This window comes from Barbus barbus (assembly GCF_936440315.1).
Source record: "Barbus barbus genome assembly, chromosome: 26".
NCBI lineage: Eukaryota > Metazoa > Chordata > Actinopteri > Cypriniformes > Cyprinidae > Barbus > Barbus barbus.
Genome location: NC_136754.1, coordinates 702,927 through 713,894, shown reverse-complemented (window position 1 = coordinate 713,894; position 10,968 = coordinate 702,927). Strand labels below are relative to the sequence as shown.

The 10,968-nt window shown below is 39.4% G+C and overlaps 1 protein-coding gene across 1 annotated transcript; it reads right to left on the bottom strand.

Moving 5' to 3' along the window:
• Nucleotides 1–1,362: 1,362 nt before the first annotated feature.
• On the bottom strand, nucleotides 1,363–10,806 carry LOC306846048 (RNA-binding protein MEX3B-like). Its single transcript, XM_079379129.1, has 3 exons — nucleotides 10,488–10,806; nucleotides 9,185–9,679; nucleotides 1,363–4,925 (listed from the first exon to the last, which is right to left on the bottom strand). The coding sequence occupies exons 2-3, from the start codon at nucleotides 9,633–9,635 to the stop codon at nucleotides 3,619–3,621; spliced, it is 1,758 nt and encodes a 585-aa protein (XP_079235255.1). The 5' UTR covers nucleotides 9,636–9,679; nucleotides 10,488–10,806; the 3' UTR covers nucleotides 1,363–3,618.
• Between the last annotated feature and the right edge of the window lie 162 nt (nucleotides 10,807–10,968).

Below are 10,968 nucleotides of genomic sequence, written 5' to 3'. Positions count from 1 at the left end.
AACATTTATTTTCATATTTATTTTTAGTTTGTCTTATAAGTGCATCACTTCTGTAATGACTTTACAGCTGGTGTCATACATTTGATTTTTTGCCGTTTGAAAACTTTACAGCTGATGTCATCAAAGCTGGATGCTTGTTAACATCATACAGTTTAATAGATTTTCTAAAAATTAAATAATATTAGTAAATATTTAGTAGCTATATATATATATATATATATATATAATATTTAGTTAAAAAATGTAATGAATAATACTTGATGTATTTATTTTATTTAAATATTTTTAAGTTTGCAATGACTTTATGGCTGACATCTGCTGGTTACTTGTTACATAATTTTAGCACTGATGCTTTTTGTTGAATGAAATACGATTTCTTTTTCAAACAAGGTTAAAAATCACTGCGCTCGATTTCCTTTGAAACCAAACGCAACGCAGCCATTGAATATTGATTCACACGAGCCTTTGACATCAGAGACGTGATTTAAATCACACGCATTACACACACGCTGAAGCACAAACGGGCATGAAGAAACTCATATGCATGCGTGCATGAGCGCAGAAGCTGCAGTGCTGCCCATCCTCTCAGTAAAACCACGTGCATGATGGGAAGCCAGTAAACAGTCTCGATGTTAAGCTGCCACTTACTGACCATTGACTTCACTGTTGATTTTCCAAAAGAAGAGCTTGTGAACTGTCTCTGATGTGAATGTTGCATGAGCGGGTGTTTTTATACTGAGGATGTTTCTAATTTCATTTTTAACCATTTTGATTGTTCTTAATGAGGATGATCGTGGAATACTGCAGCATTTGCTTCCTATTAAAACAATGATCAACCAGCTGTTTCCTGTCTTATTAACCACTCACATTAACAGGGAACTCAATGCTTATTTTTCTTTATAAACTTAATCACATTTAACTATAAAATGTCCGAGTCATCATGGGTTGTTCTCAAAATACAGACTTTGTTTCTTCTAAACATCTTTTTCTGATTAATTATATTTTTCTCTTCTCATAAAATTGCCTTGTGTAATACTTCACAATAGTAAATCTTTATTGAATGTGATGTTACCGTAAATTTAACTGAGAATTTACTTGACTTTAAAACTTCCTACAGTATTTATGATATGTAGCTAATATTCTGTAATATTTAAAACTAATTCATTACATGTCTAACATTTGAGGATTTGAGAAGATGGAAGTTTTCTGATGGTTTTAGTAACCACTATTTACATTACTAGTTCCACTTAAGTGACTACAACATAAAATAAACGTTAATAATTTAATGCTGTTAAATATACCATGTACCAGTTAGAATAAAGCACTCACAGTGGAAGAAAACTGGACCAGCATTTAACAGTAGAAAAGTGAAGTTATCGTTTTTATTAAACTACATACACATTTTGAGCTGTAAAGATCTACTGTTCTAGATGAATGGACATTTGGTTATATTATTGATGACATGAATTACTTAGAAGCCAAGGTTATTATAGTAAAAAATAAATAAACCACAGCTAGAAGCATTTCATATTTTCATTTTCTCATATTTTGCATAGTTTTAGTTAACTATAATAAGATTTTTCTTTACTAGGGACGCGGTTAAAAATGTTAAATGGATTTGAAGGCAAGATTAATCTATCATCACATGCACCATACAGCTTTAATAACAGAAATAAAAACACGGACACAAAGGATTATGTTTTACAGTACAAAAACAAAAACAAGATTTTATTAAAGAAGCATAAAAAATAAAACTCTTGATACATTTCTTATAACCGTCAAGTCAGCTCAAATTATACGTGTATACAGTTGTTCCAGCTCACGGTTAAAAGGTCCATAAACTTTCAAATAAAATATATTTCAATTTTAAATTTCTTCAATAATTTTTTCTCATTTTGTTATAAATTGCCTATATGTTGTACACAGGAAAAAGAAATATGGAAAATAAAGATAAATTTGCTGTAATAAAAGGGTCACATTATAATCTGGGATATTTACGTCAAGGTAAGCAAATAAATTGTAAAAATAAAATGTGTAAAAAAGTTTTTTTTTTTCGTCTTTTCATTTTTAGAAAATTATTAGCTAATGCCTCACGGCTTCAAGACATGCAGAGAGTTTAACTTACAAATAATGATACGCGTTTTAAAAACTACATTAACCTTTTTCGTCGTACGTTTGAAAACGAATCCCAATGATTGTAATTCAGGATATTTACAATTAGGCCTGAAATCCGGTTATTGAAATCGCTTTTGGTTCTGCGTACAAGAGGAATTAAAGCGAAAGTAAAAGCAGAGCGAGTTCAGGGCACAAATGAATCATGGGAAAACCGCCTGAGATCGTCCTCAGTGAAGGAAAAAAACCCATTCAGGCCAATTCTTCACTAGTCACATGACCTTCATCACATACACGCATATACAACCGAAAAACTACTAGCTTCTTGTACCTTTCAACCAGTTACACTACTTTTAACGACGTTTGGGGACGAAAAGAAGAAAACGAGCGGCTCAGATTCGACACGGCTCTCTGTACAAATCACTAAAACTGGAAGAGCGGAGAGATATCACAATCTTCGTTCCCGGCAGCGAGTTTCACCACCAAGGCATTCTGGCACGTTTAATATATCCGACACGCCAAAGAAAAGTCTAAAAGCGCATCTAGAGAAATAAACCTGTACAAACCCAAATGCATTCTTGCCCTTTAAGACGTCAGAGTCCCTCACGTTCAAGGAGAAACGGCTCGTGCGTCGCTAAAACGTGCGGAAGCCCTGGTGATTTAGCTGCCACGCGGACTAGCATCCCGTTTATTAGGACGACCTGAAGTGTAGTGTGTAACCGGAAGCCCTTTAGAGTGTGAAAGCATGGCTTGTCGCGTAATAACCGTTTGACGGGACTACAGATTTGTTCGTAGGCAGCGTATGGGGGTGCGCAATCATAAACGAAACGCTCTCGCGAGGGCCGGAAGACAGACGCAAACTCCAGCAAAAGACATTTCTGTGCGTCGCAGTCGCTCTCGCACACATTCATGACTAAACATTCGAAAGATAATTCAGTATGCGGTTTGATTCAAAAAGTAGTAAGAGATAAAAAAAAACTCCTCGTTAAATACTAGCAACCCTGTTTCTGGAGTGCAGGAATGAACCGACACGTGAATGTTTTAAAGTAGTGTGGCAAAAAGAGAAAATGCACGGTAATGATATTCATAACATGTACTATTCTAGCTATTTCAGATCCTACATCCACTAGCACGCCGCGTATCGACTCGTAACGCGTATAAATATTAAGTGTTCGATAATAAAACAGGAATATCTCATGTTTTGGTCTAAACGAGCACAGCTTTCGCATTTAAAAAAAACCCGCAAAAATAATTTTAAAAACGACTGCATCGGCAACACGGAAAAACGCGTTAGAAAAAAGTGCAGCGTAAAAGTCGAAAAATCTGCGAGTAGAAAAAGTCGGAAGCATGAATGGAAAAACAACCCACTGAATGTGAACGGCTAAAGATAAGACGCAGTCTGACAAGTACTTGAGTGGGTAATATAGTCACTGTTGTTATTATTATTATTACTGTCAGTAAATCGGAATAGTGTCATATCTAGTAATTACTCAAGGCAGTCTTCGTTTAAGAGAAGATCCGGATGCACTGTGTGGCAGGAATGTGGCAAACGGGACACTCGGGATCCTGCGACTGGCAAATCTGCCCAGCACAATCCATGCAGAAGAGGTTATGACCGCATGGGACGAGCGCGGCTGTTACCTCGCTTTCGCAACACACAAAACAATCCCGCGGCACCATCCCAGCCAGGCCGCCCGCTTTGAGGCGTCCCAACATAGTGGATGCGATTCCCACTCCGCTTCCGCCGCCTTCGGAATCAGTTGGCGAGCCACCCGGGAGCGACGACGCCGAGCAGGATGAGTATCCAGTGCTGCTTCCACCGCTGCTACTGCTTCCGCCTGAGAACGAGCTTCCGGTGCCCGTTTGCAGCCAGGAGAGCGTGCTTAGTGGGTCGCTTTGGGCCCGGCGGGCGAGTGGGTGATCCGGGTCGGGCGAAAGACGTGGGGTCACGGCTCCTCCGCTTGGGCCGCTGCTGTTGCGACGGACCGTCTGCGTCTGTGCCTGTTGCTTCGCGCCATTCGCAAATGGCGCCCAGATATTCGCAGCACTAAATTCAAAACCCAAATCTTCCGATGTCGCCGGTAAATTCGGAGTTGAATCGCCCGCGAAGGAGAAACTCCCGCCGGCGCTGCTTGTGCTAAACGGACTAGTCGGGCTTCCCCCGTTTTCTGTCGCCCGTCGAGACGCCGAGAAAGATTCAGACGACATTTTGCGTGACGAATGGTGCATCTGTGGCGGAGGTGGAGGCGCCGAGTGAGTCGCACGTGACCATAGCGCGCCAGCCAAACCGAGCGACCCGAGACCTTCTAAACTCACATCGGTCCCATTGCTGTGGAAGTCATTATCGCCTTGGAGGTCAACGAATGCGCCGGTGCGCAGAGTGATGTGCGTTTCGATCTCCTCTCGCGCACGATCCACGTTCTCAGGCATGCCGGTGACCTCGAATACAGGGTCTTTCTCGCGGCTGGGCGTCACAATATAAGTGTGCGTCTGCTGCTGGATGCGTTTGATCGTGGCTCCTTTGGGTCCCACCACTAGGCCCACAACACGGTAGGGAACACGCACCTGGATGGTGGTCTGTCCCGGGAGGCTGGGAGGGGCGGGAAGCGAGCCGGTTGATCCGGGGGCATTTGCGCCGGCTTTGCAGCGTGAGGCGCGGATCATGGAGAAGTGCTCGGCCGCCGAGACAATCTCACGTTTGGCCATTTCCACGTCCTCGCGGCGGCCCGTCACAATGAACACGGATTCTTCTCCTCTCACGGGGGTTTTGATGTAGGTGTTTGTTTTTGCACGGAGTGCTTTGATCTTGCAACCTGCAAAAAAAAAAACGAGAAACAAACATTAAAAATGGTGCATTCAAGTGAATCAATGCATCGCGATTCGTGGATCGATTCAGAGATTTTCTGAACCCATTCTCTCTGGAATCGATTCGGAGCTTAGTTTTTATCAGCAGATGGCGCTCTAGGTTAGTTTTTAACCGCAGTCAAATGCTCACAAAGAACAGCCCTTGTGTTCGGTTGAGTCATGTGCGTGGTTAAATGTACTTGCACCTTGGCTTTTATGCTTTTATGACGCGAGATTAATGTAAACAGCCCACTATGAATGAACACTCGTTTAATTCACAAACTTTTTCGAACTGTATGAATGATCATTTTATGTTTAAGTGGTGTGAGTATAAGGAACAGGAAGCAGCAGAGTACGGCTGTTTCTAAAACACGCAGTGCCATCTACTGTTACAAGCTAAGCTCACGATCGATTCAAGAAAGAATTGCAATACATTCCGCTAATCTCAGAATCGATGCAGAACAATTACTTGATTCGCAATGCATCGACTTATTGTCCCAGCCCTAGTTTTTACTAATGCACTCAATTAAAAATGATTTTAATTAACAGAGACAACGTGGTATATTGAACTTTTAAAAATGTATTCATCACACCACAGGAACGTTTAAATGAACTAGCAAGGGCAAAAAGGTTGAATGAAAAAGTAAAGGTAGACATGTAAATTTATACATCATTGATTATCATGTGTTCACTCAAATAAACAAAGCCTTGTTTTGAATATCTGCATGTATATGATTTGAAATTAGTCGATTTACACAAGTTTTTTTTGTTTTTTTTTTACACTTTTTAAATTTGCCTTTAATGGGCAAATTTTACTTGAAAGACAACATGGTATATCTGCATTTTTATTTTTTTTATTTTTTATGTATTTGCATTGTATTTTTAACATTTTGACAGTCAAAATGTTGATAGAAAAAAAAAAAGGTCAAATGCAAATTATGACAGGCATATTTCAAACTTGTATATAATAATTCCAGTATATTATCAAAATTCAATAAGTGACTTTGACTTTCATATAAATGTATACCCAAATAAAAAAGTCTTGTTTCTAATATATTTTAGAATACCATTTTAAAGTAGTCATTTTATTTACTTTTTATTATAAAACTTACAAAATGCATATTTTCAGCAGACACACTGTAGTTTTTAAAACTCATTCAACAATTTAAAGTAGCAAGGATAACAGGTTAGACATGTAAATGTATACATTTTTATTATTGCAATTAAAATTATGTAATACAATTATTGTAATTAAGGCATTATTGTAATTGAGACAATGTGGTATCTCATTGCAAAGACAAAAGGTTGAAAGGTTGACATATGTAAAATTACACATAATATTCACAACATCATACCGAAATCATTATATTTAGTCATTAGTGATTATCATACTTTATTATATATAACCTAAATAAATTATGTTTCTAATATCTGCAAGCATACTATTTTAAATTAGTCAATTTATTATAATGCTGAAATTGTTCCAGTAGTAGCATGCTATAGTTTTTGAATTATGAAGATGAAATGACAGACTACATGCTTTTAAAATTAGTCAAAAGGTTTTAGGCAAATTTGCACGTCACATTTTGACTCAATTCCAGAATATTACTGATCTCTTTAGCCAGTATCAGGTACACCTCTTTGCCTGTAAGAAACCATAAAGTGGATAACCATGTCACATTAGATCGTTTCAGTAATGTTATGCTAGTTTTAGATAAAAATACATTGATGTGCTTATTAAAAAATATATTTAGAATACATTTATAATGATGATGATGACATACAGAAATGCAGTTTAGTAATGAGCTCACATTATGTACTTTTACAAATTAATTTTAAATTTTAAATGAACTAGCAAAGACAAAATGTGCAATACTCGTATATAAAAAAATATTAATTAAATTCAATAATAGTAACACTTTCTTTGACTTATGCGTGTTCCTGCAGCACAAAAGCAGTCATCAGTAACACAGGTATATTTGTAGCAATAGCCAACAATACATTGTATGGGTCAAAATTATACATTTCTCTTTTATGACAAAAAACATTAGGATATTAAGATCATGTTCCATGAAGATATTTTGAAAATGTCCTACCGTAAATATATCACAATAATAATATTTTCTGATTAGTAATATGCATTGCTAAGAACTTCATTTGAACAACTTTAAAGGAGATTTTCTCAATATTTAGATTTTTTTGCACCCTCAGATTCCAGATTTTCAAATAGTTGTATCTCAGACAAATATTGTCCTATCCTAACAAACCATACAGCAATGGAAAGATTATTTATTCAGCTTTCAGATGATGTCAATAAAAAAAAAACGGACCCTTATGACTGGTTTTGTGGTCCAGGGTCACATATAAGCATATACCAGGTCACAAAGCCTACAAGTACAGCGTTTTAAATGCATTTATCTTTAGTCATTTAACAGATGCTTTTATCCAAAGTGACTTACAAATGAGGACAATAGAAATAATTAAATATCAACAAAAGAGCAATGATATGCAAGTGCTACGACAAGTCTTAGAAAGCTTAACGCCGTACACATAGCAAGATTTATTGTATTTTATTATATAATGAATAAAAGGAAAAGAATAGAAACAGAATAGAGCATGCTAGTATTAGAAGACTTTTTGCTTTTGTTAATAATATAATAAATAAAAAGAAAACATATAGAATACAAAAAGATTAGAAAAGCTAGTTTTTTTTAACGAAAACAAGCAGTAAATGAATGGAGTGCAGTAAAGTCTAAAAGGGGAAAGTTTTTTTTAAAAGAATAGAATTAGAATAGAGTGCTAGAGTTAGAGGTTCAAATAAAGAAATGGAAGAGATGAAGAAGAAATGCTTCATAATTTACTCAAACTGACCCGTACATTGATAATAAAGTGCAAAAAAATAAAGATTGCAGTCATTGGCGTGGATTGTTTTCTTCATTCATGAGCGGCCGGACAGAGGCGTACTGTTCCTTTAAATCCACACGGCTTCACTCAGCCAATGGCGCGGCCGCTCTGTGACGTCATCGCGTGAAGCTGAACGCATGGCATTTCAAACAAAGAGAACAATGCCGCGCCGAAATCACGCTTGTTTTACGTAAACTAAATCGTTTAAGATTATTTCTCATGTGTGTTTAACAAACAAGAGCATCTGAGCTGAAATGCGCCGCGCAGAGCCGTCGTGCGCGTCCCCGGCCATCTATACTTGCATAACTCATATCCTCGCATGACCCCTGCCTGCGTTCATATATATAATATAACGCTCCGGATCCTGAACGAAACGCAATCAGAGATCGATAATCAGCAGACAGAGAGATGGGCGGGAGAACCGTGAAGCCGCAGCGGTCGATACGAGTCTCTATTGTCTGGTTTAGACATGAGCAGACCCCTCCTCCACCGCCACAACACCCATCCACCCCACGACACACTACTGCTGTATATGAAGGACACAAATCCGCCAAACGACTAAAAGCACCAACACACCCGTGCATGCGTGCCAAAACAACAACAGAAGCATAACGCAACTGCAACCGGCCGCTCACTTCTGCTCATAACACCAACTTATTGTTCTGATGCACTGCAATGCTTTGTTTATGATATCCAGGAACACAGAAGGGGAGTGAATATTCAAATCACAGCTTTTGCATGCAATCTCAGACGAATAAAGCTATGATTTTCCTATTGTTCAAATGCAATTTACTATTCCATAAAGAATTTAGATAAACAATCATATTTTCAATGCAACTAACCAGTAAACAACCTCAGGTCACATGACTGATCCTAGGAAGGTTATACTGTTTTATTGTTAGATGGCATTTTTTTTTATAGCATATTTTGGAATACAAGTCATATTTTAACTACTTGCAATGATTTCCTATTGTGCAAATGTATTGCATTTATTGTTTGTGTGTCTTGAAACAAAGAATATTACTGAATATTACTATTTTGCATGCAAATAACTAACTTTAATGCTTTAATATTGTTCAAATGCATTGCATTTGTTTATCTTTTGGAACTATTTCATACGTTGCACGCAAATAACTACTTGCAATGCTTTCCTATTGTTCAAGTGCATTGCATTTATTGTTTACCATCTCTCAGAACATACATGAGATTAAAATATTCATATTTTGCAGACGAATAACTACTTATTCTACTGCATTGCTCTTATTGTTTATATCTCTTGCATTATAAGGAATGGTTGGTTTATGATGGTTTTAGAGAATATTACCTTGTCTGCCGACGATCTCGGCCACATGCTCTGACGTGGGCACCGGCACGCACTCGGTCATGTTGACGCTTCTCTTGCGGAGCACCGAGCTTTGTTCCCCGAGGATGGAGGAGTGCGGGCCGGCCATGTGGTATCCACTGCCGCCTCCCGAGCCGTAGTACTCTGGAGAAGGCGAGCAGGAGCTGGGTGATTCCCGGGAGCCGTTGCTGTGCTCGATCATCTGCAGATCGACGTATCCGCCTCCCCCGTTACAGTTCTCACCGGACGAGGTCCCATCCAGACAGTCGACCTTCTCCAGCGCCATGAGTGACAGCTGATCCAGAGCGAAGCGCAGCACCTCCTGATGGTCCTCGTCCCTGGGCTCCTGCTCGATGACCCCGCCGGACTGTCCGGTGCTGCTCACTACCATCTCGTGATCCATGATGTCAGGGTGAAACAACGGGCTAGGCATAGTCGCCCCTGCGTGTGCATCAGACAACGAACCAAGCACGCTTTCTAGAAGGAAAAACACACTTGTGACCCTGGAGCACTGGCCATTTGTAGCAACAGCCAACAATACATTGTATGGATCAAAATTATAAATTTTTCTTTTATGCCAAAAATCATTAGGATATTCAGATCATGTTCCATGAAGATATTTAGTAAATTTCCTACCATAAATATATCAAAACTTATTTTTTCATTAAGACATGTTTAAAGGCGGTTTTCTCAATTTTTTTGCACCCTCAGATTCCAGATTTTAAAATAGTTGTATCTCAGGAAATATGATTTATTCAGCTTTCAGATCATGCATAAATCTCAATTTTTAAAAAACGACCCTTATGTCTTGTTTTGTGGTTTAGGGTCATATTTAAACCGATCAAACACCTTGAGAAGTGACACAAATCATCAAGAAACACTGAAAGCAGTCCGCGTGCACGTTATAAAGCGCCGCGCGTGTTGTTTCCTCGCGCTCCACGCCGCGCGTCTCTATTGTCTTTATTGTTTCTGCTGCTCTTTAGCTCCGCGTTAAAGTCTCACAACGCGGTTCAGTATAATTCATGACAAGCGGTCGTTATTAAACCAAGCTCGCGGCAGGAGCGTGACGCGTGCGTCCGCGACTCCAAACCGGCAGAATCGTGAGTTTAAACGGAGATATTGTAGTTTAAAGTGAAGTGTTGTTAGCCGCGCCGCTAACTGGAGACGATCAGTCACATTGTCGCCTTTGTTTGTGGATCTCAGCCGCGCGCCACGCGGGCGATACGGAGACCGGCGAACAAGAAACTAACCCGGACAGGCGTTAAATAAAGCGGCAAAACCTCACCTTATGTGCTCCCGTCCCGCTCGCCGCTCGTATCGGGTGTTTTGTGGAGGATGAGGGAGATGGTGATGATGGCTAACCGCTAGCGGAGCTGCTAACGTTAATCGTTGGGGGGCGTTGGAGAAAAAATAGTTTTAAAAGCATTCGCGGTCAAAATCGACCCCCAGCGCGCGTTCAGATCACGCGTCCCGCCTCGGCACCGCTCACTCGCGCGGTCTGCTCATTGTTTTCACGCGTGGACCGCTAGAGAGGTTTATAGCGCGTCCTCCGTTCGTTCCGCAGTCTTTGTCTGTCTGTGTGCAGACGCACGCGCCTCTCTCTCTCTCTCACGGCGCTGACGTCACCGGCGCGCAACAATGGGTTCAAAGGCCACTGGCAAATATATATTTAATTTCATTGATATGAATTATTGCTTTACTTTGAAGGATGTTATCTTGTATTATGAAAACAAAAGCAATAAAGATCTAGAATTTATTGTTAACCT

Excerpts from the sequence above, each read along its gene's own strand:
- LOC306846048 (XM_079379129.1), bottom strand. The coding sequence starts at position 9,635 with ATGCCTAGCCCGTTGTTTCACCCTGACATCATGGATCACGAGATGGTA. Across the intron at positions 4,926-9,184 it reads CGAGATCGTCGGCAGACAAG|GTTGCAAGATCAAAGCACTC; the intron begins GTAATATTCTCT and ends TTTTTTTTGCAG.